The sequence below is a fragment of the Sylvia atricapilla genome, chromosome 3, assembly GCF_009819655.1.
Source record: "Sylvia atricapilla isolate bSylAtr1 chromosome 3, bSylAtr1.pri, whole genome shotgun sequence".
Taxonomy (NCBI): domain Eukaryota; kingdom Metazoa; phylum Chordata; class Aves; order Passeriformes; family Sylviidae; genus Sylvia; species Sylvia atricapilla.
The window spans coordinates 33,918,358-33,944,548 of NC_089142.1; the positions used below are offsets into that span (position 1 = coordinate 33,918,358).

General features: G+C 38.1%; 1 protein-coding gene across 3 annotated transcripts in view; it reads right to left on the reverse strand.

Moving 5' to 3' along the window:
* Positions 1–26,191, reverse strand: part of UBE3D (ubiquitin protein ligase E3D) — an 80,097-nt gene that overhangs the window by 4,273 nt on the left and 49,633 nt on the right. Inside the window, exon 10 of one of the 3 annotated variants that reach the window (XM_066315079.1) lies at positions 23,655–23,758. The exons of 1 other annotated variant lie outside the window; for it this stretch is intronic. In XM_066315079.1, the coding sequence (XP_066171176.1) occupies positions 23,711–23,758 (48 nt within the window). In that variant the 3' untranslated portion in view covers positions 23,655–23,710. Of the gene's footprint in view, positions 1–23,654; positions 23,759–25,149; positions 25,407–26,191 lie in introns of those variants that run through there. One more of the 3 variants, XM_066315078.1, reaches the window with a different exon arrangement.

Below are 26,191 nucleotides of genomic sequence, written 5' to 3' on the forward strand. Positions count from 1 at the left end.
GCTGCCAAGACCTCTGGATAATGAACAAACATAAACTCCACATTTTCAAGCATTTTAAGAGAGATCAATACAGAGGGAGCACCAGAGCACCACAGACATATGTACAATAGATATATTTTACAAAATCACTCTTTCAGTAAACAGTAAAGCAGCATCAACTTCGTTAAAATCTCTTGGAGTCAGGACAAGTTAAGAAATAGTGATGTTCCATTTTAGAAGATGTGCTCTCTTTGCTTTCTCAGGAAAATCATAGAATGGTTTGGAGTGGACGAGATTGAACTAGATCAAGATTATCTAGTTCAAATGCCACTTGCTATGAGCGACCTGGTCAAGTGAAATATGTCCAAACACTGAGGAGTAAAAGGTGAAAGAAAGCAGTTGTAACTTCTGAAAATATTTTTAAAACTATGGAGACCTAATGAATTTAGAGATAAAAGAAGGTTCAGATGGCTGCGGCTGGTGAAAAGAAATCCCTTCTACCAAATGCTAATGCTAGGTGAGCTGGCAGGGTGGATGACTGCTGTAAGAGAAGTAGGACCATGATAGAAGCAGCTAAACAACATATTTTAATGAAATGCAGTCTGAAAATCAACTAAGCAAGGAAAAAGCAGTTCAATCTTTGAATCAGCTGCAAGAACCAGAACAGGAGCTAGATCCTTACTTCCACAAAACAGAGAATAATATGTCAAAAGTTGCATTCCGGTGTTGTAACAGAAGCTTTGAAACTGTTATGTTGTTCTCTTTTAAGAAGTCTGAGTGAATGGTACGTCTCTCAAAGCTGACAATGATGGATTTTCAATACCTATGTCTCTCCTAAGAGCTAAACAAAAGTATGTAGAAGATACAGAATTTCTCTTCAGTTTTAGAGAGTGAATTGTACTTCTGTTTACTCCTGCATAATTATAAAAGAAAATAGCAGGTTGAAAGCAGTTATGTATGCCTCAGCTTCAGCAGAAGAAACTAAATCTCTGAAAGCTTCCTGAAATATGAGTGCTATGGTTTTTTTCCACTGCACAACAAAGAATAAAACACCACCCAGCTCAAATCTGAAGCTTAAACTTATAAAAGACATTTTACTGTTGTCTTCTTTGAACATTAGACCAATTTTTGAACACTTCCATGCACAGTTCATAATGCCACATTGTGTTTTAGAAGAAAACAACTTACATGGCTATCTTAAATCATATCTACTGCAACAGACAGTCTGTACATAGACAGATACCCACACTTTAATCCTGCATATGTGCTAGTGTGAAATCAGGCGTGATGAAACGACTGCAGAGGAAACGTTGATTACACACCAGCAAGGCTACAGCCTACAATCAACATCAAATGCTGTATTTATTTCCACTCAAGGCTGACAGGTAATCAAGCAATGCCATGCCATCCATGTGCACAGGAAGAGAATAACCTTCCCAAAAAGACAAGGACAGCTGTGGGCAGACCTCTGCTCCTAGATCCAGCTATGTGGATGATACTAATATCACAGGCTCATAACTCTGCTCCAAGTTACCATTCTTCTCTTCCCACAAAAGAGTTTCTCCTGGTGTCTGGTGAAATCAGGCTGATACACCAAACTCTGCCCTCTCCCTCAGGTCTGCACTAAATGGATGGGTTTATCCTAGAAGCAAGAAAGGGAGGGCTTGCACAGACAATTCTGCTGGCAGATCACAGAGGAGAGAAAAATCTCTGGTGGAAATGAGAGTGAAAAGCTGAGAATAGTATCTTTTTTCTACATGTACAGCTGGATTTGAAAGATAACATATACTCAAAGCCTCAGACCAGTCTAATTCACATCCAGATTTGTATTGTTACAAATGTTATGGCTAGTGCTAAGTGTTATGGCTTAAGCATTAATAACTACAGCTAGTACAACTGCTTATGTGGTTGCAATTATATTCCAGTGAAGATGCCCTGTGCATAGAATACACTTCTACCTTGGAAAAAGAATCAGAGAAAGTGATATAAACATGTTTGTGTGAACATAACTGAACCTACATATCCCTTATCCCCATATTTAATAATGAACTAATACCACTACAGGGACAATGTGCATAAACAGATAGAGAAGGCCATTACCCTGCCTGACACATTTCTCACTCCTGTAAAATAAAGACAGATCAAGAAGTGGGAGGATTAAAGCATCTGCACCATGTCTAGGTCCCAGCTCTATAAATATTTGATTTCTGATAAAACTCTGCAAGAAGTTTGGTGTTGCCAGAGGTGGTGAAAAGGGACAGAGCAGACAAAGGAATAAGGCCTTTCCCAGAGGGAAAAGAGTGCTCCTTCCATTCCTGCACCACCAACAAAAGCAATGACAACTTGTAACTGTTACCATTACTCTATGGATTAGCAACTACTAGCAATGGCTGATTATAAATAGCCACATTAAATCTTAGGAGTTCACCTGCCTACCCACACCATACAGTTTATATATTTGTTCTCACCTAACAATCTGGGATCAAGTCTGCTGATGCACAAATACCCTGTTCCAGAAATACATTTTGGCACCAGTGTGAATGAATGGACACAAAGCAGATGGCATTAGATGAGCAGAGACGTTAGAGAACATTAACTGCTATATTTACACTTGCTCCCACTGAATCCAGAGACCCATAAAAAAGCAGCTGTCTTTTCAAGACTTGAATGTTACCAAGCTGTTGCATATTACCCCTAGATCTCTGGAGCGGCTTTTGGGGAGAGCAAAAGCATTTTTAGAGGAAATTGGAGAGTAAAGCAGCATGTTCACCACTAGAAGAATAAGGAGAACCAGAGACAGAATCATTATGGTTGGAAAAAACCTTCAAGATGATCAAACCCATCAAGCATTGAGATGAGCCTACCTTGACAGTACAGTATTTACTTGCCCCATAGCCTGCAAACTCACTGGCCACACCCCAGCAGCAAAGGTGTCCTCCGTTACACCGATGGTTAGGTCTTTTTCTTCAGTGCTCCAGGCTTTTGTGATAATAGCTGACCCTTGGGTCACTCGGTGCCTGTTTCTCCCATGGCATAGAGGTCATGCAAGTAGACTTGGCTGCTCTCATATCCCCTCAACAGCCCATCAGTGGTAGCCACTTAACACAGCATGTCAACAATAATTGTTTCATGTTCTCTCACACAGGGAAAGTTTTGCAACATGTTTTAAATGCCATACAATGCGAAGTCTGGTTTTGAGCATGCACCAGAACATGAAAAAGTGTTTTATCTAATTACCCTTCCTTTGCATTTTTGATCTAAGGAAACCAAGGAAACATCAGCCTGTGCTCATAGCACCATAACTTCATACCACTAGGTTGGTATGTCTTAAATATTTTACTATAGAAACAAAATTTTTTGAACAAAAATGTCTCTAGATGAATATGAATCCCTTGAAAAGGTCACTAAGATAATACTACAATACTACAGATTGATGGAACAGATGCAAGCCTTGACTTGTACAAGCCAAGTTTAAAATATTTAATGAAATAACAAAGCCAATGTCAAGGGTCAATCTAAAAGTGTTCATGACTATCACTATATGCTCAAGTTCCAAAGGAGACAGATACTAAAATACATCCAGAATACTGTCTCAGCTAAACAGCAGCACTGTGTGCACAGGACTATGCCATGAAGGCAATAATGAAGCCAGCAGAAGCACAGATTGTGGAACCATGCTATCCCAACAAACTAAAACCCTGCAAACCGGGTTGAAGAACAAAGGTGTGTCGTATAGCTTTTCAGTCTGACCCACTAACCCCATACAGATCTCACATTTGGAGGAGGGGACATTCTGTGAAGGACTTACTCAGTCCACAGGATATTGTCAAGGTCATTTTTAGTAGATATAACTGCACATTTGTATCTGACATAACTGACATTTCACATCTCAATGAGTATGTGCTTCAAACAGCTTTAAGATCTTACAGGAACCATAATTTTGGTCAGTGCTGTGCTATCACAGAAGCAGAGGAACAGAGGTGGCACAGAAAGCTAGGAAGAACCTGGCTTCAGGCAGGTTCAGTATCATCTGAAGAGTGAATTCCCCAGAACTTCTAGGAGAAGGCTGGGAAAAGGTAAGTCATCCTCTGTACAATGTGAGAGGCACTGTACATCTGTGGGCTTTCCAGCCTTCAATGCAGAAAGAAACTGATAAGATCACCATTCTGATAAATCACTTCTTCAGTCCAAGCTGAAGAAAATGTGAAATACAACCAAAACAACCGAGCAGAAAGAGAATTAGATTCCTTTTATTCAATTTCTAGTGGAATAAATTTCAACCAAAGCAAGGGTTTCCTTCTTTAAATATGATTTCTCAATCTGATAATGTACCTCCAGGATTTAAGAAATAAACCCATCTAGAAATCGCCATGCATTCTTTCAACCTAATCCTTCCCAAAGTATTAATTTCTTAATGAAGCTATATTTGAAATGTGACAGAGAGAAATGAGAAAAAGTAAGAGATTCCCCCAAAGTACCAGGCTGTGCATGTGTACTGCAAGCCTTCACTTTGCTATTGTTAACAGTTGCATGTTGAAACTTTAGAGAGAAAACCACTGGCAGCTGCAAAAACAGTAGAAAATAAATCTCTGCATGTTTTTAGTTGATATGAAGACAAGCAATTCTTTAAAATTTTAGATCAAGTAGTTCTTTGTGTGAAAAAAGGAGAAGTTTTTTTCGGGTTTGTTTTCTTTCAGGATGAGACGGCTATTAATCTTTTGGTTTCTTTACATCGAGAAGCCCCAAAACTTCATGGCTTCATTTTGTTTTCTGTCAACTCTTCCTCATTAGCCTGTACTGTTTTTATTTCCATGGCAGACATTACTTCTTGTGGTACCCATCATTAAGACAGGCACAGAAATAGCAGTATTATTTACCTTTGCTAGTCTTACATACACCTCCTTGAATGTAAACCATAACAGGGGATGTAACTGGGTACTAATGCTGCATCGCAATTACTGGTACAAAGTGAACTGAGTTAAAAAACCCACGGAATTTAGGATTTTCTTAGTCAACACCAGATGAAGTTTAGTTTTTACTATAGTAATCACCGTACTCCAAACTTAAAACTAATCATGCAGTTAGAGCAGCACAAATGTTTCTCCATCACGTGGTTTTAAACTGCTGCAGAAAAACATTTGTTTAAGCACACATATGCATGGACAGTTGTGAAACAAAGGTTAACCTAAAACAAGACACTGCAAACTGCTGTGTCAATTAACTGCATGCCAGCTGTATCCTAAAGCTAGAGACATGAAGAAATTAGGCAGCCCAAAGTGAAACATATGATGCAGCTTCTAAAAACTTCCTAGCCTTGCTGAAAGGTGTGCCGTGAGGCTGAATTGGAGGAGGGTCCAAGCCTTGCACTCCAGTGCACCATTCCACACTCACAGTCTGCTGTCACTGCAGGACTTGCTCCTGCACGATTCCCTGAAAGCCATGTCACTCTAAGCCTTTGCTCTGTTTTCGCAGTTCTCATGCCACTGGATTTCTCTGCACTCTTGGGCATCTTTTTCAACTGATCAGAATCAATAATATACTGTATTATATACAGCTGTATCTTCCCCAGAAAAGGAAGGAACTGACACACTGGTGCTGCTGCGGCATTCAGCAGCTGCACCTGTTACAGTATTTCAGCACTGAAGATGAGAATGAAAAAAGCCCTGAACAAGACACTATGAATAGTCTGCTGTTTTATAAAAGAAATGTCTAAACAGAGAAATACATGGATTTATTTTGTTGACCATGAAGCAAGTGACTTGTACCTAATTCCAGAGAGAATAAACAGGGTCAGATAAATGGCCACATAACCTCTCTCAGTGAATCTCCCCTCTCAAAATTAATCTGATAAAGTGTGGTGCGTGTCAGGTGTGTTTCACAGCACACTACGCACTTAGGTTGTTGACTAGATCCTGGCTTACCCAGATGTGTGACATTCTGGTCATTTGCATGGCCGTTGCTCTCAATTAGATGCTCTTAGGTGGTATTCTTGGCAACAAAATTTATGAAGCATCCTATCTCACCAAAATACCCTCTTACTCTATTTCAATCATTATGTCTTAAAAAGAGGTAAGTGCTTACATATGTGAAAGAGAAGAATTGGTTTTAGGTCTTTACTACACAGTAACACAGCTGGATTCTAAGCTGGCAAATTATGTTGTTTCCTCTCTTTTTAGCCATGAAGTACTGTAGCACACTCTAAAACAGAAAGGTGACTTTCAAATGTTGCATCATCCAAAACATAAAAAATAATAATATATTCTTTTATTATCAGCTTAGTTTTCCAGCTCAAATGATCAATTCACCATAAACTAACATTTTCTCTGTTATTTCCCATTATTGAATCATTTCCCACAGTAACTCAAATTGTCTTTCTTGTATTTTTAACCACTACCCCTAACATTTTTTTCTGACTCCAATCAATCCATCTCCCTTAAACCCACACAATACACCTTTCATCAGGATTTACCTCTAGCCTGTACTGTGTCAGATATACTGCAGCAGGAGATAAAGACTTGCCCACAGCTTTTCCAGGAAGAGCAAGATTACTACAAAAATAGTTATTTGTTTCCCAGCTGCAGCAGCAGGTAAAATCTAGAAGCCAGAATCCCCTTCAGAGCCTAGCTGGAGATGCCTTTCCTTGCTTATGTTTCTTGTCTTCTTTCTCCCCTCAACTCCCTCGCCCTTTATAGGAGTAAAACAGCAGGCTAAGATTATTTCAGGTTTAGAAGAAACATAGTGGAAAGCTAAAGAGAAAGAGGAACTAAACAGGAAACCTAATAAGAAAGAAGGAGAAAGCAGTATATCTTGCTACAAACTGAAGTGTAGTCAAGCATTTGCACTAAAAAAAAAACAAAAAAAAACAAAAAAACATGTAATTGGGGTGCATTAACAAGGCTATCACACAGGCATCAACCAAAGAAATTATTTGGGTTTCCCTCATACTCTCCTTAATTCCTAGTGTAATAGAAATTTAGTTATCTCCAGGATTCACCACTGGCAAGACACCAGAGACATTAGATATTAATGCTTTAGGTCAATGCATCTTTGAATTTTAATTAATGAAAATCAGTCTTTCTCTCTTTGTCCAAATTTGGGGCCCTGCTCAGAGTCTGTTTGAGGCCAATAATAAGACAACCTTCTCATCTCTTACACAGAAATGCCTCAGAAAACCCATTAGACAGGTAAGACTGACATGGGAAATTACAGAGCAGCACCAGAGGTCACATGCTCTGCCTTCAAGCGGATTGTTAGGAAAAGATTTATTAAAAACTACAGTGGTAAGTTGCTTTACAAACAAAGAGGCCACAAGGAAACAAGCCAACCACTTTGGTTAATACTCTTGCTGATGGCTTGGAGGGTATAATTGCAGTTTAATTTTGCTTTTTGTTACATTTTTTTATCTAAAAAGAAAATCGACCACGTCCTGAAAGCCAAGAAACAGTCTACCCTCTTAATATTGTGCAGTGTTTATAGTTAGTTATGTCATAGAAACCAGTACACAGATGTAAACTGGGTTTCCAAAGAGTCTCCCTTAGCAAACACTACAAGAGCACAGCACACTGTGATGTCATGCTGAAACTTCTGGGATATCTTGTCCCATACTCAGTGTTGCCACAGTGTCAGACGTGGCCATCTCCTGTGTGCACATCCATTTCTCAACATACCAAACCCAAACACTACTGATATATGATTTGAAATACCAGTAAGACATGGAGAGGGGGCAGAGGGAGCATGACATAGAATGGATGCATCAGAGAACAGAAATAATGTTTTATTGAGAGGTATTTGGTTATATGCTCACATTTACACACAAACTTTATTTTTACATGCAATCCAGTCAAATCTACCATAACTCTAAATCAAACAGTAGTGGAGATTAAAGGAGAATGTGGCACTGTTATGTAACACTTTGAAACTAGATAGGTTTCCTGGAAAAACCTATGTCTTCATTAGGTTGCCTTTTGAAAACTTTATGGAAAAAAAGCAAGTTTGAAAAATTAGCTGCTTAAATTCTCTCTTTGCTTCCTGGCAGTTAAAACTGGAATGAGAATAAATACCTCCCTGCATGAGGTATGAGGATTAATTTGTTTGTGTATATAAATGGGTATTTAAGTATCAACTACTATTTTATTTTTAACACCTTATTGGGACTACTACCCAATACTCTGCATTACTACCAGAGTTCAGCTTTTGGCAAGAGATTAAAACTGAGTTAAAACAGGAACAGGTGTTTAGAAGTTGATATGGCTGCAATAAAAGCACAAACCAAGAAGATGAAGGGGAAAAAAAGTTATATAAGACATTCATTTGTATCCTGTGAAAATAGAGAGACACACAGAAGAAAACATAAAACCACAATAACTCAGGGATATTTAGGAAAATGTTCTTTCCTACTATGATTCATTCCCAGGGGGACGGAGTCTGAGCAGGGCTGTCCTTTGGTCCCAGGTCATGCCGTTCCTGTACAATCTCATGATGCCTATTAAATGGCCGAGCATTCGGTAAACACTGCTTAATACTGGTTGGGTAATAAAACATTTTCAAAGCCTCTAAAGGATCTAGGATTTTAAGGCCACTCCCAGTGAGATTTGAGCTCCTAAATTATATCAGGTATTTTTGCAGTGTGGATTTCTGGTCTCTAAGATCCCTGTAGCCATTACTAGGTCAAACTGATATTTATTTCCAGGGGATTGAGCACGTTTTTTTGCCAGCTGCAACAAGAACAAACGCTGAAGCCATCCATTTTAAGGCTTAAACTCATGAAAAGAGATGTTTTCTTGGTGAAAAGGACAGTTTCTGACCTTGAAGCTTCATAAGAAAATACAGTATTTACCATTTTTAGAATATTTTTCTGAAGCTAAAAGCTTTCAATTAGGTTTTTGTTTTTAAAGCAGACTGTGCTCAAACATCAGTCCTGCAAGCTAAACCTCTTTCCATCAAGATTTACTATTATCTCATACAAAAGTAAAAGTAAATAAAGTGATGATTTTTAAAGGCAAAGATCTGTGAGGCAGTAGGTCTTGAAAGATATATGAGGTTTATTATTACCTTTTTTATTGCCACATTCTTGTAAGAGTAGGACGTGATGTAGAAAATAAATAAAATTTAACTATGGAGATACTGGGAACACTCTCCATGGGCAGCATGAACCCTCAGCTCTGGGAACTCTCAGCGAGATTGAACCTCAAAAATCAAAAGTTTGACTGAGAACATCACATGAAATTAAAATGATTGTCTAGACTATATTGAAGTCCCTTATGTCTTTCATTATGAAAAAGCGTGCCTGTAGAACAACTGAGAGAAGGAATGTAATAATGTAATTTCTGCATGCTAGATGTTTATTTTCCTGGTATTATATGATTCTTGCATTTTAAGAAGGCTTAATGCAATTAACTTTGACTTCAGGACATTCAAATTGCATTCTTTCTAGTCAGTACTTCTTGTCAGTAGTCACCCATGAGAGAGAAGTCTATTAAATTAGCAAGAGAGAAAGAAAGATTTTAAAACAAGTGATGACAGAGAATTCTCTTTGAATACAATACTGAAAAAAACCTGGACCTGAGACAAATTCCCTCTTCCTTTTGATTCTAATGATTTCCTCAACAAAACCATGGTTATTTGGAATTTGAACTATGCCCTGGATCTTTGATTCTATACACACATTGGAACACCTCTATTGTCCAAGGGAGGCAATTATTAATGTGGTAAAGTGTTTATGGGAGTCAAATCTAGACTCATAAATAGCTTATGGATTCCTGCCTCTAACAGGCAGCAGACAATTTTAAATACTTACTCTCTATCAAGACAAATTTGGAAAATTTTGATGAATGCATCAATTAATAGCAATTGAAAGTTTATTGAAAGTTAATTGAAAGTTAATTCCAAAAGGAAGGGCTGTACAAGAAACCAGGGGGGTCTTAAGACTGAGCTTGACCCATTGATGATCCACAATGTTTATCTTCAATAACAAGATGAAATTTAATGAAATACAAGAATTCCATGTGATCCCAGCTATAAAACAGACCGATTATTGCAAGTCTGTGAAGTAAAAACTGACCACAAAAGCTAGGACAAACATCTGATAGCATCGAATCCAGAACAAACCCCTTTCTGAACCAGTCTCTTCATCAGATTCCTGTCTCAGCATGTCAGAAGTGGGAAATGTAAGGTAACACTCTCAAGCAGAGGTCAGAATAATCCCTTTCACTGGCATCAGGACAGCAACTTCCACTGCAGGGGCTGGACTGACTTTTTGCCATAATGACCTTTTGCATACTGCAGCATCACCTGAAGATTCTGAATCTCAAAACTCTGATACTGTTCTTCTCAATCAACTATGACTATTCAAAACCAGGAATAAACCCCAAACACAGGCATTTAATAACTCAAAGCCAAACACTCATTCCAATAACAGCCTTTTTTCCTCACCAAATGAAATACCAAAAATTTCCAAATTTTTCCAGATACCAAAGCAGCCTTCACTAATTTAACTCCTCAGAGAAGTATGCATTTCTTTGGTGGAAGATTAAGCAATAACCAGTCTTGCAAACTTCCCACTGTGTTGGCAGACCTGATAACTCACTGGATAATGCCAAAGAGACAGAAGGAAGAGACAAGGTGACATGAACAAGAGGCTGGGGGAGATGGAAAGGCTACCTTAGATTAGATAGGTTGCTGCTGAATAGAAAAGTACCATCTTGAATATCACAGGAATGGGAGCTAATGTACAGACCATTAAAATGGTCAAGATAAAGGTACAGGCAATGTCATGTGAATGAACACTGAATGAACATGGTAATAAAATGTCCGAAATACACTCTGAAAGTAGTGTGTTCTGTAGGCAGCTTTTCACCATATCCGGCTTTATACAGAGAAGTCACATAAGGAATACATAAGGCAGCTGTCAATATTACATCATTTTCTCTTATTTCTTGAAGTTATTTTCATGTCTGATTTATCATGGAAAATATAGGTAAATGATTCCATTTGTCTTCTCTGACCTCTAGGTGACCCTGCCTAGAAGCCCCAGACCTTTGCTTTCTCCAAAGATCTCTTTTACTTCTTCTAAATTGTGAGGAAGAGTTCACATTCTTAAAGATGTGAAATCTAACAAAAATTAAGCAAACAGAAAACCTCAGGCATTTACACACACTTAAACACAACCACCATACCAATCTCCCAAGAAAACCTTCAGAGAACTGGATTTTCAAAGTGGAGTGCAGGTATTGAACAGTGCACCCTCTCTTCCATCACTCTTATTTACCCATTTCATTTCTAGTAAGAACATATCAGCTCTGAAACTGAGGAATAGGTATCAATCTATTACCACAGCATATGCTTGCACTGTGACAGAACCGAAGGGTTCAACAAGACAGAAATTCGTCTGAGAATTAACTATCACCATTCATAACCATTTTATGGAGCTCATAAACAGACTGTTTCCTCCCATACTCACTTTCTGCAGCCTCTCTTTTCTGTCCACCTTTGCCATGCTTTGATTTAAATTTGAAACAATCTCCTTGGACTATACTTTTAATTTTTCAGTCAAGTGCTATGCACAGCTTTTATCGGTAATAGTAACAGATTGCCCAAGGACACACACAATGAGTCATGGAAAGAGTAAGGATTTCCTGGCTCTTAATCCAATGCTCAGACAAGGCCTCTCATGTTTCCAATTCTCAGGAGGTGGCAGGTGGGGGGAGAAGAGAAGACAAAAGAAAAAAGGATGGGAGAGAGATTTAGGTAAGCAAAATAGGCAACCAGAAAAAAAATCTGCACAAGCTCTTCCTCTTCTCACTTTCAGATAACTGATATAACAGTAATCACAGGATCTGCTGAAGAGCTTATATCTGCTTTTAAAAAAATGCAATGGATAGAACAGAGGAAATATATCCATCAGGAAAATCACACAAAAAAAAAAATCTGCAAGCAGAAAAAAAAGACAGGTTTTCTCAACAAGCCTGGAAACAGAAGAGAAAAGCACTTACTTGCTTTCAAGGCAAAGGAATTTGGAAGCTTACTCCCAAACAGGAGTGTAGGTAGCAGCATTAGCATATGCCCACCGCAGAACCGTGAAAAAATCTGGGGGATGTGAACATGGAAGCAGGTGACATGAACCAATTCTCACCTGAACACACTCCAGTAACACTGTATGCTACACTGGTCTACTTAACTTAGGAAACTGATCCCCCCAAGACCAACTATAATTAGCAAGAGATGAGGAAGATTAAGAGACAAATACAGACCATGCAGAGGTGATGTATCAGCATCCCCAAAATAACTAATATACATTCTAATAATGCCACCTACTCCAAAAAACTATGCAACTATTTACAAGACCCATTATGTCACAAAAGAACAGGAAAATAATATTTCATCCCCATAAAAGTAGGCCACCCATCACATTCTGAAAAAGGATCCAAGCAAAAAAAAAAAAAATAAACAGATTAAGATACAAGTTGTACTCATTTATCACTGCAAAGCACAGCTCACACATGGGCTTTGACAGCACCCTGGATAACTGGCTGAAACGAGACCCATTTTAAAATGAAATAGATGTTGAAACACTGGTGTCAGACAAAGACATTAACTGCACACATGTATGGGATACTTAGGGACTGCTTGTCTCTCTGGGCTGGGACAATGAGATTATTTAGAGACTACTGTCAAACCAGTATTTGCACTTCTGATCTAACCATCACTGAAGAGATCTAGTATAACATCTAACAGGTTGTCCTGGGGTGACTTTATGATGCTTGTATTCCCAGTCATCTGTTCTGTGTGTGTGCTGATGTTGAGTTCTGTGCCTTAACAACTGGTTCTGAGAGCGAAGCAGAAAAGGAAGAGGTGTGCAGTTTGTTTTTTTCAATCCTCTGCATTTTTTCTTGGGACAGTGTGTTCATCGGAGGCACAGACAGCAGCCAGACAGAGATCTTTTTTTTTTGCTTTCAGTTAATTTAGCTAGCTGAGGCAGAGAAGCCTCCTGGACTGTTTGTTTTTGGGTTGGTTGGTTTTTTTTTTTCCTTTTTCTTAGGACTGTTTAAACCTCCTCCAGACTGAAGAAACCAGAGGAGCACCGAGAGCTGGCACCTGTGGCCCAGCGGGGCCTGGACCTCCTGAGGCATTGATAAGGGACTGAATGAGCTGAGCTACACCCACAGCAAAGACTTTCTCGATTTACCATCTCACTCCAGAACAAAAGGTTTTACTGTTTCATATTATTCATTCTTTAAGTTTGTGAAGCACTTTGTTTGTCGAATAAATAGTTTTTTCCACTTTTCTCCAAGGAAGTTCTTTTCCCAGACCAGCTGGGGGAAAGGGGCCATTTGAGTCTGCTTCTCGGAGGGACCCTGTTTGGGAGTTTTCTCCTAAATTTTCCCTAAACCAAGACACAAGTGCAGTCAACCCTACACCTCAGAAATGGAATGGCTTCTTTGAGTTCTCTCAGTCGCAGTAAAACAACTGACTGCAACAACAGCCATCACCATGGACAGCAAACTACTCCAGTAGAGGGTGAGAACCGAGTGAGCCAGGAGGCAGCTCCTTCCAGATTCTCAGAGACACACAAGCAGTGAGTAGCACAGCATTAGCCTGCAAATCGCCCGAGGCCCTGCTGACAAAAGACACTGAAAGGCTGAAATACTCAATGCCCTTTTTGCCTCAGTCTTCACTGATAATCAGCCTGCAAGAATCCCAGGCCCCTGAGACCAGCAGGGAAGTCTGTAAGAAGACTCACCCTTCATGAAGGATGACCAAGTAACAGAACACTTGTAGTGGACATACATCTGCATCAGGAAAAGTGTTGCTAGCAAGCTGAGGGAGGTCATCCTTCACCCAAAATCAGCACTGCTAATGTCACATCTAGACTGCTGGGTACAGGTCTGGGCTCCCCGGTACAAGATATGGACAAGATATGAAGTGAGGAAAGGGCTAAAAACAGGCTAAGAAGGGACCATAAAGATGACTAGAGATTAGAGCTTCTTTCATATGAGGAGGGGCTGAGAGCTGGGACTGTTCAGCCTGGACAAGAGAAGGGCCAGTGGGATCATATCAATGTGCAAAAATACCTGATGGGAGGGAGTGAAGATGAGAGAGCCCAGTAGTCACTGCTAACAGGACAAGAGACAATAGGCACAAACTAAAAAGCATGAAATTCCTTCTGAACACTTTTTGACTGTAAGAGGGTAGAATACTGGCACAGGCTGCCCAGAGAGGTTGTGGAGTCTTCATCCTTGCAGGTATTTAAAACCCAAATGGGCATGATCTGGGTAACCTGCTCTAGTTGACTGTGCTTTAGCACGGGGTCAGACCAGATGATATCAAAAGGTCATGTCCTCATCATCAAAACCTCAATGTCTCTGTGACTCTGTAAATGTACTTCTGTTGCATGCATTTTTTAAGTGAACCAGCTAATTAACAAAGATTAGTAAATGAGGCATCCTTGAACATAAATGGCTCTAATGTTTTGTAAAACCTACAAACCGGACTTTGTCTACTCTGCTCTTTTGGGGGGGTTTAGACAGTGCAAATTTACTGCCCAAGTTTCTTTTTATAAATCAACATCCTTCACTCACTTGAAAGATATTTTATTCAAATACTTAACATAAAATACTTCTGAATTAAATCTTATCTAGCAGTTTTGGTTGACTCCTCTTCTCCTCTCCTCCTTTGCAATCTCTTTTCTTTATATTACAATATAATATGAATCCATCCTTCAGCTCATGGCTCCACATATTATTCTCTTTAAGCTTCTTTCCTCCCTTTGCTTTTTCTCTGTCTGTTTCCCAGCCATTGAATACTTTCCAGTTTCAGATGAAAATAACAATTAGGTTTTATTATTATGAGACCTTTTCTTGTATTGATAAAAATCTTATTATGCAAAACAAAGCTAGAACAATTTCTTTAACAATAAGATTTTCTTGTTCATTTTTAACTTCTTTTTAGAAAACATTAATGACCTTCAAGAAGAATCAATTTTCCAGATTATTTTTTCCAATTCTTTTTCTTATTTTTTTCGTCCAATTTTACCATCAAGGACAAATACGTATGAACAAAGTACACACTGGAGTCATATCTCCCTGGAGCCATCATTTTGGATTACTGAACCAAAATTATTACAGCACATTGGTCTGCTCGAAGACTTCCAAAATACTGTTTAGAACATCTTCCTCAGGGCAAGGCCACTAAAAAAATACACTGTTAAACCATAATTGCCTGCATTATAAAAAGATTTTAGCATTTACTAAAGTTCAGTGAATGAAAAATAGCATAAATTAGTAGATGTAGAAAGATGATGATCAAGAACAAGTTAGAAATGTTCCAAAGCTGAGGATCACTGCATGACCTTAAGGTCTGAATGAAATAACCTGAAGTTCTTCAAAATTTTACCAGCTTTATAAGATAAACACTAAGAACTACCAAAGATCAAAACAAGGCACTTACCATTTCTGCACGAAAACCTTTAATAAAACTGTACTGAGTTAGTGAAAAAAATAAAAATGAAAAATAGTTTGCCTCAAACTTTTAAAATTATCATTCTCCTGGACTTCTCATATTAAACCCTCTGCTGCTTGACACACACAATATGAACAGATATTTTTTATTCACTTTGAACATCTGCCACATCATTTCACTCACTTTTTATCCCGAATTTAAGCATTTTATACAAAATTCTATTGTACTGCACATACAACTAAAACCAACTCTCAAAAGGGATTTCGATCTCTCAAAACTCTAAATCTTTTTACTAAGCCAAATTAAATGAGCATGGTTGCTTGTATGTGCAAGGGTTACTTTTATCATGTGACTGATCCTCCCTACCTTTACTTATTTAAAATAATTAATTGTCCCTTAGCTTGCTTTTTAAAATAGTGTTTGTTATCTTTAAATCTCAGGGATCTTTCCAAAAAGCTATTTTTTTTGCATTACACATTTTTTTATGCGCAGTCACAGATACATGTCCACTGTGCATTACACAAAGTCCAACTAAAGGAGAAAAATGTTTTGCACTTTTCCCTATCTTCTGTCTCTGGCTCTCTTCCCAACTATAAAACACAAATAAAGCCTGTTTAAAAGACAGAAAGACTGAAAAACAGAAGGAAAGAAAATCACAGACCTTGAACACCAGGAGTAAAATTAAATTAGTTAACTGCTAGAAGCATGAAGCATTAATGAAATAGAAATAGGGAATTTTCCCCTTATGAGGAACATTTATTCAGTGTTAATTAAATTCTTTTATTCAAAATCTATACTTACCCAAGTGTAAAAATATTACATCATATCAATAATGCAGAGTGTAAGCAAGTACTACATTATAAGCATCTTTTTCCCATCTAGTGGAGGGAGGCCTTTAAATCATTTATACTGATTGAAGTCTTCAAATAAAGGACAAAAAAGCCAACAGAGAATCCTCTGCATGAACCAGCAGCCACAGCTAATAATTCACTTGTCTAACAAATAGCTATCGGAGATTAGCTTCAAGCATTTGCTTGCAAAGTTCACATGCAATAGTGTTAATGAGGAACTTTCAGAGTCTGCAATAATTATTTCTCTACAATATATCCAGCTGGCTGCTTTATTCATTTGTAGGCCAGTTCTGCACCACTGAAGTCAAAGAGAGTTTTGATATTAACTTCAAAAGGTTCAGGTCCTTGCCTACAATGTTGAGCTATCACCACAAATGCTTTGGGTGCATTTCTCTAATACCACACAAACTAATTAAAGCAAAGCTGGAGCTGCCACCACTAAGGGACCACCACAAGAATTTTTAAGCTTACAAGATAAGTAAAAGGCTCCTAAGTCTTCAGGTAGACACCCTAAATGATTGCTTAACTGTAAAAACCACTCAGTATTTTTTCATTTGAATGAGAATGCTACATAATCCAAAGTCATGGAAATTTTTGGAATGGTGAAAAAGATTGGAAAATTAAAAAATTAGAATGAAAATGGTGAAAAAATCAGAATGGTGAAAACGGGACTGACAAGTCACTTCTGCATAAACAGACTAGCACATGAGATTACGATAATATCTTTATATGAAATTCCTTTTTTGTGACTTGCATCTTCTTCAAGATAATTACCTTGTTGTAAAAATATATTATGGGGTTGTTTTGAGAATCATTTTGGAAGATTTAATCAGGCATTCAGCTGCTTTGTAAATTATCTGAATGTAGATTGGGAAAGGAGTATAATGCAGCAGCAACACTGCATTTAGTAAGTATTAGTACTTTAACCAGTATCAGTATTGTTGTAAAAGAGTCCCACTTGGCTTCTTCATTGTTTTGTATTAGGAATGCATGCTCTGCCTTTGCAGGAAAGGCTTACATAAAGTGAGTAGCTATGAAGTGCCACCAGGGTTTTCTCCAGCTTCCAAGCTACACTTAAAAAATTCAGAAACACTGTCTCACTTCTGACAGCTCATTTTAACTAAATTACAGGAACACAATCATTTCCACGTGGAATCGGAGCTCTGCTTCATCTAAATCTAGTGTTGTGGATACAACCTTCTTGAATGCTAGAGCCCTCAGACGATGATCTAATTACCAGCCAAATGGGAGAAGGGTCTCTCCCCAAACCCCTCACACAGGAGTGGCTTAAAAAATGTAGAATAAGACTCAGCAAGCCTTTCAAAATCAATCTTAGCATTGAGCCATATAGCTCAGACACCTAAAAGCTTACAGAACAAAATTAGTAAGTTTTACAGATATCATTTAGTCACATTATACATCCTACCTTAAAATAGAAAAACCAGTCGATGGAATATGTCCTCAACACAATCATGCAGAATAGACGCTTCTGATTAATTTAACTAGTCACTAGTGACTGCTCCACAAAAATACAGCTGAAAATGCATTTCCTTTCTGTGCAAGCAGAGAAGGCAAACTGAAATATATGAAGGTTTCTGTGTGTTCAGCAGACTTTTTTTTTTTTTTTTAATTTAAGAAGTAAAGTTGATTCTACTTTACTACAAAGAAGGATATAAAGCCCTGTTGTTCCCCTCCCATACCTGAAAAGAAGCAAATACAATTAGCTAACTGTAGGCATTAAAAGTTAGTTTCTAAACAGGGAAAAAGTGCAAGAATTGCAGAGCTGTCTGCTCATAAATGGCATGGAAACAAAGTAAAATTGTATCTTAAAAAAATGAGAAATTAACACAGGAACTCATCAGTGTGTAAAATTGTAAAAGTGGTTAACAAACTGGGAAACAAGACAGTTCTAGAATTTGACTTCTGAAAATCTGGCAAATGATGAATGAAATAGACTTTGTATGAAAACATGAAATAAAAAGTCAGCAGCAGGCTCTGGTGAGTTAAGAAAGTAATATGTTAGCTAGTCACCCCCCAGTACACAATAATAGCTTTTTTTATAATTTGGTGGGATATACGAAAACAGAAAATCTGCAAAAGACTGGAGCATCAACAGCAAGAGCGCCTTTTATTTCAAGCTGAATTATGGAGGTATATAGTTACTGATAAGAAGCAGAACAAGGGTCAGCAGTACCAGTCACAGAAAGTGAGAATATCTGAACAGTACAATGTTCAGTCATTTTCAGGATAATATTTAGAAATGCCAGGCATTGTGGAAGAAGTTGGAAGTGGATTGAGTAGCCAAAACAGTCAATAAGATTAAAATAACATCTTCACTTGTACAAGTTTTGAGGCAAGATTCTTTTCCATGTCAAGGTGCTTAATACTTTTTTTCCTTCTATTTTCCATATAAAACTCAAGTTCACTAAAATCAACAGCAGTAATATGATCTGATCTGGTTTCATCAATCCACAATGGCACAGCTCACAAAAATAACGGAGACTGAGAACTGGTGTTTTAAAATAGTCTCTTTCTCTATATACCATGCTTTTATAGTTTACATAAGCTATATAAGAATAATTTTTTCTCTTTTTTTTCCATAAGGCAGAATCACTTTATATTCTACTTGTCAAGCTTCTGGGAGACAGATGAAGAAACTTGAACCAAAATGCGTGGCAAAAGTCCAAACAACAATCACATTCTGCCCACCCAACATGCCCTGTGATCTCACTCAGCTATGGCATCTTCAGATTTCTGCAAGTTTTTCTACATATTGCTAAATGCTTGCCACATTTCACCTCAAGGCATAACAGCCTTCTATTGGATGATAAACAGTCTCCTTATTTCAGTAGGTTGTATTAATGCTTGTACACTCTTTTGCCTTTCTCTTTCTTCCCAAAGGAATATTCCAAATCTTATTTTAGGAGCTCTATAAAATGTGTCCGCTGAGATACCTCCACACACTCCCATGTGTAAACCAGCTTTGTTTAATTCAGAAGTAGTGAAGCTATTAAAAAGAAATATTCACACAACTGATCTTTTTTACAGATCAAAGGAGCAAACAACTCAGAGACAAAGGAAATAATCTCATCCTTTTTTTTGGCCAGTCACAATTGTGTTGGTGTATGCCAATGGGAACATCACCAGCCTAGTAAAAGGGTAGTTGGTTCATCTTATCTCTTACACTTCCCTTGAGGTCCTTCTCTGCCCCTGGACAGACAGTGATCTGACCTGTTCCCCCACATGATGTTTCTGCCCATTCTAGCTCAAATCCAGAGTTTTCTTCTTTAAGAAGCAGAAGCTTTCAAGCAGTACCATTTGTCATCAGTCACCACCCCTGGAACAGACCTATGATTTAAGCACAAAGATTTAGAGCACACTACTCTCTTTACTGACATTGCAACAGAATGATGGACTTCTCCTTCTGAGGGAAGGCAAATTGTATGTTTCTCACTGGAGGCATTACTGACTTCTTCACCAAAAGATCCATCCCAGACTCATTTTCAACTGACAATAAAAAGAAGAGAACTTAACAGCCTCTTCCTTTTTGTCCACCATGTACTTTATCATAGTCAAGTCATTGATTCAATTATTAAGCTCTGGGTTTACAGCCTTCTGTATATTTGTCCATTTGTCTCCTTGAAGACATTATTACGGTTTCCAACTCTTCAACGTGTAACACTCCTGAGCTACTCTAAGTGCCTTGGCAAGCTGACCTGTCTGTTAATAAAATGCTAGAATTTACTGACAACTTCCCTCAGGATTCCTCAAAATCTTGTAATCTGTGATAACAGATTATATATATCTATGAAGCATATATAGCCTGTAGCTGAAATCTAAGAGAGTTTTATCCATCTGTTTTTAAAACACTTTTAAACCTACTAAGAATCATCCTTATTAATACATCTTTTTTTTTCTACAGAGCTTTCTACACACATTCACAAAACACACAGCATAACAACATGAACTTCTAAGGCAAATCTCCATTATAAAATCATTGTTATCCAATGAATCAGTATTATTTTTAAAACAAAAGAGCTCTTTCTAGCTGATAATGTAATTTTGGTGCATTTTTAGCTACAATATTGACACTTGTACCTCACATAAATCAAGGTATTAATTGCAATCTGGGTAGAGCTAATATTATCTTAAAGATGCCAAGATTTTGGAGGGAAGCAGCCTTATACAAACCACGTTGTGCACAGGTGTCTTTTGAGCAGAGCTTGTTTCTCAGTTGTGGTAATGCACCCCACACCCCCAGCAGGTGCTTCCAAATAGGGAAAAAGTTTCAGTTTACCTCTGATATTTTAGGAAGTTTACCTAGAAACTTCGGTACCTTTCTCACTGGGATTGGCTCAATGCCAGCAGAGGGGAATGGACTGGGCTCTGAGAATGTAACTCAAAGTCTGTTCATCTCATTGGGCCAAGGGCAAAAAGCCCACCTAAGCTGTTAAGTGCTAAAGAGAGAGAACAAAGAAACTCCAGGCTTTTTCCAGGTGTTGTAGCAAGATGTCTGAGGTTTCTCAGGCATCTGTGCCCAGCTTACTATTTGTTTTCTGTAATTTTTGGTTATTTTGTTATTTTGTATTTATTAAACCTTCTGATTTAAAAAACACCTTCAAGGAGCAGTCTGGCTCAAATTAATTATAGCCACTTTTCTGCAGAGTGTGGATCAAACCCAGACTTAGTCACAAACAGCCTCAATTAATAAGCAGGAATGGATGTTCTAGCAGTATATTAGATCTCTCATAAGACTCCTTTATGTATATATTCAGGTACATAAAACACAAGTATTTGTCTTTTCCACAGTGTGGTGCCTATTGATAAAGACAAACTCTCAGTTTCTGTTTAACAGTAAAAGACCTACGCAACTACTCGATCATTAGGATTCAACAACTACACTTTTAGATTTCAGAATCACTTGGGAAAATCAGAAAGCTCACAACAGAAGAAAACTGGAAAGAAAAAAAAAAAAAGAGTGGCACAAATCGTGCATTTTCATTCCTAATTAGTTCTGTCTTCACCCCTTTCAAGCAGTTTATTCACAAGTTATACCAGACCATCTAATCCGGATCCCTGCAATTGATTGTACACACATCCAAATGGTAAATGACTATTCATTGTGCATGGCAAGGTTTTGGTAGCAGAAGGCTGCAGGGCTGGCTTCTGTGAGAAACTGCCAGAACTTCCCCCATGTCTGATACAGCCAGTGCCAGCTGCCTCCAGATGGACCACAGCTGGTCAAGGCCAAACTCATGAGTGGTGGTTGTGCCTCTGGGATAACAGACTTAAGGGGGAAGAAAACCTGTTCAACAATCTGGGAGAGAGGAGTGAGCATTTGTGGGAGGAACAGCTCTATAGATATTCAGGTCCGTGAAGAAGGAGGAGAGGAGGTGTTCCAGGTACTGGAGCAGAGATTCCCCTGCAGCCCGTGGAGGAACCTGTACAGGTGGATGGATGCTTGAAGGATGCTGTGACCCTGTGGGCAGCCTGCACTGGAGCAGGCTCCTGGATGGACTCATGGATAGAGGAGCCCACACTGGAGCAGGTTTGTTGCCAGGGCTTCTCACCCCATGGAGCAGCCTGTTCCTGAAGGACTGCACCCCATGGAAGAGACCTACACTGGAGCAATTAATGAAGAACTGCAGCCTGTGGGAAGGGCCCATGTTGGAGAAGGTCATGAAGAATTGTCTCCCATTGGACGGAACCCACACTGGATCAGAGGAAATGTGTGAGAGTCCTTTGCCTGAGAAGGAAGGAGCAGCAGAGACACTGTGTGGTGAACTGACCACAGTCCCCGTTCTCCCTATCCTTGAACCGCTAGGAGGAGCTGTCAAAGAACTGAGAATATAGTTCAAGCTGAAAAGGGAGGACTTTGGGGTAAATATTTTCAGGATTTGGTTTTACTTCTCATTATCCTACTCTGATTTGATTGTTAGCAAATTCAATTAATTTCCCCAAGCCAAATCTGTTTTGCCTATGACAGTAGCTCATGAGTCATTTACTCCTGCCCTTTCATTGACCCATGAGCTGTTCATTGTACTTTCCCTCCCCCGTCTAGCTGAAGAGAAAAGTGATAAAGTAGTTTTTGTGGGCAACCAAGGTCAAACCCCCACGATGACATATCTGAACATCTTTTCTAAGAAAACTGCTTTGAATTGTATTACCAGATGCTTATGTAACAGGTGGCTTTTGCCATATTCTAGGCAAAAGAAATTGCACAAAAATAAGTTGTTCTTCCAGAAGATCTTCCCTCTCAAGCAGCAGGAGACCATACTTCCAGAGTAGGCACTTGCCTGCATACTACATGTTCACTGCTTCTTACTTGGAGCTCATGGGGTTTTTTTAATCTACTTCTGTTTATGATAAGTGCAGGTTCACTTTCTCTGATTTCCTCTTTACTTGAGAACTGCCTTGGGAAGAAAAGAACCATTTACCCTTTTCCAAGAAACTGATGACAAATTTTGAATCTCAGTTTAGGGCCACTGCTGTCAAGGTTCTGATTTTCCACCATTGAGCAATGAAACGATCACAAAATTTTGTGCTTCCACAATTAAGCTCGGCTTGCACTTTTCCCATTCATAGCTTCAGTTTAGGTTTGCACGTGATTGATTTCATTCTGTTTCAGGCCAACATAAATGGGCAGCTCCTTCCCATTAGAGGAAATGTTGCCATGCCATATATTAGATAAGGGAAATAATACCTTCCCATCAGCATGTCCAAAGCAGCCACAGATATCACAAAACCATAGCCTAGAAATGTGAGCCTGTGCTGCAGATATAGGGTCACAAAAGGACATACGGACATTGTTCAATAAGCTCCTGCATATACAGAGCTGAACAGTTCTCAGCCAAGAGACATTATGCTTTAATAAAGTGTATGCAGAATCATTATGAAACATTTTTGGTACAGATTTAACAAGGATGTAAAAATACTAATTATAGTTCAATTAAAAAAATTGTTCCCTCTGAGACTGAGGTTAACAACAAAGGAAAGGGATAGTCTCAGTGTCCAAGACATACACAATTGAATGCTCCAGAGATACTTTTAAAAGATAGATTACAGTGAACACCAAGATAACCTGAGAGACATAATATAAATTAACTGAATATGGAACAATTAATCTGCAGCAAAATAATAATTTCTTAATTGAACACAGAAATCTCTATAAGTCTGCAAAGAAATATTCAGGTTTCTCATCAAAACACTAACTCTCTTAATATCATTTGCTCTTGGCACCATTTGTTCATAATTTTATATTTTAATTTGTTCATAAAGTTTTACAATTATTTCCTAATTTTTCTGGAGTGTTTCAATAGATTTATTATGGCTCTTATTCAATGCAAAAAACATTTAAAAACTCCCAAATACACAAATTATAAGTACTTTTATTTAAAAGCCACTGAAATATTTGTATGTATATTTTACAAAACTACGTCTGGTTTTGTACATAAGGTTCGGGTACTTCTTTCCTGTTTAAAATAAATAGTTTGAAATTAAACTTTAAAACTTACACATAATAATCACAAATAAAACAGAAAAACAAAAATCCATTCTGTGTCACCCTGGAAGCCTATCTAAATTAGTTGAAACTACAAAAAGCACATAGCATGCACTTTCACACAAACTGCAAAATCAAAACATCTTTATTTTGGGTAAAATCTGAGTAGCCAAAAGATGCTGGCACTAAATACTCTGGGTTTGCTCACTGTAGTTTACACTATATAGAATCAATTTGCTAAGGAAAACAAGAATGACTGTATTTAAACAGAGATTGTAATGTATTTGCAGTGGCTGTTTCATAATATTGTCAATGTTCATGCAAAAGTCTTAGAGACATAGGCAGTTGCAAGCTTGAGAGAAACATTTTTTAAAATTTGTACCATAACCAGGAACTCATCCTTTGTCTGTGAAATACTACAGAATATACATATTCTGACCTATAATTATTTTGTGAGAGATCTTCACTAGGCAAGTAATAGCCTGTGATTTTAAAAAATGTTTTAAAGGATAATAAGCCATTTTACAACATAAATTCACTTATTGATTTTTCCTTTCTGGGATAGTTTAATAAAAAGCAGTATTTTGAAAGCCATTCTTTCACTCTATATTTTCTTTTCTTTTCTTGTATCTTTGTCCTGTCTTTGCTGCTGTTTGACAGTGCTCCAAAAGAGTGAAATACAGCTTAAAAGAATACGTGCATCTTCTCTAGCTCCAAATGCCCAGAACAGATGGAAAAACTGAACAGATTTTTTTGTATATTTTACTCAGCTGTTAGCTTCAAAAAGGATTGTCAGAAGACACAGGTAAATCTTATTTTCTGCTAACTTCTTGCAATAAATTATTTTGAAATTGCTTTTCATACATATAGAGACACATAAAAATAAATATCAATATTAAAAAACACCAAATATCAAGGGACACTTTAGTTTGGACCAAGCATAGACCTAAGAGACAGCAGTAATTTTATATTTTGTTTTCCATTACCCTTTTGATACTTGTCTACTAGAGCTACTAAACTATAATGAATACTGCATTTATTCATTCGTATATTTTCTGAGAAATTCATATTCTGTATTTCTAAACCCGTTGCCTTTAGCAAGTTACCTGCACTGTATTAAGAGACTAAATGACAGAGAACTTGACAGGCTGTTCTATGACAAACCTTGGGTTTTCCTTCTTTTTTGAAAACAAAATAGCTGCAAATGATTTTTTTACCTTCATAGACACCACTAGGGATTCTGACTGCAATGGTAGAATGAACATTTTTAAATTTTTTTCTTAAACAGTGGCTTCACTTCTCTTAACCAAAGCAGACGGTGTGCTGACAGCTACAAGGGGCACTATTACGAGCTATTTGAAACAAAATTTTGAAACAGCTCAGCAGTTCTTAATCACAATCCTCCTTCAATTTCATGCAACTGTTAAAGTAAAAATAAAACCATAATCAGTTTTACTCAGAAAACTGTTGTTTATAGTCTGTGGCCTCATGAATAGTGCCTTGATAGGGGAAGTAAAATGCCTGGTTTCCCATAAAAACAGCAGTGAGAGAAAATGTGCTCAACAGCCCCATACATCATCATAAGAGTTCAATATCCAGGACATCTTCTGTTCCCTGTGCTTGAATCCAGAGAAAGACGAGATAAGGTTAGAAAAACACAGCAGAGATTACTTGTCACTTTAAAGCATCTCCCTGTGTTAACTGTTTTGTGCTGTAGGCTCTGAAATACCAACACAGCTTCTGAGACTGTGCTGAGAAGTAGCAACTGAGCAGTTCTGTGATAAAGTACATGGGAAGTGGGTGCTAGCTACAAGTGTTTGCAAGTATTAAGAATAATACACAAAGTATAGCCCAACCATTCCTAAAGCAAAGAGCTGACAGCTCAGGTGGGTGGACAGCCATATAGATTGAGTGTGTAATAAGGTAACACAGCTTTCCGTGCAGTGTAATGGAGCTGAAGAGAAGGCAGCAAAAAGATGCTCAGAGCAAAAGTAAACGAAAAAAATTAATCTTTTCTAGTAGTAAACTCCTCTCTCCCTTCTTACTGCTTTTCTCACTGCTCCAGGGTAAGTATCAAGTGCCTCAGTCAATCCTATTACCTCGGTCTGAGACATCCTTAGTATGGGTGAGGAATTACAAGCCTGGGAAAGTACAAGTCAGGGCTGAAAAACCTTGGTCTCCAGTAAACCTGGGAGCTTCCATCAACCAGCAAGAAACAGTCTATCCACTTTGGTCCTTGAGAGTTTACAGGCTAAAGCTTCCCAAGATTTAACTCTCTACAGTCCACAAAAAAAAAAAAAGTCACTGCAATTGTTCAGGTGAAATGAGAGGTGAGCCAAAGACAACCTAGTATCTAGGCTCAACAGCCTGGGAAACTTATAAGCTGTCTGTAGTGAGCATCTTA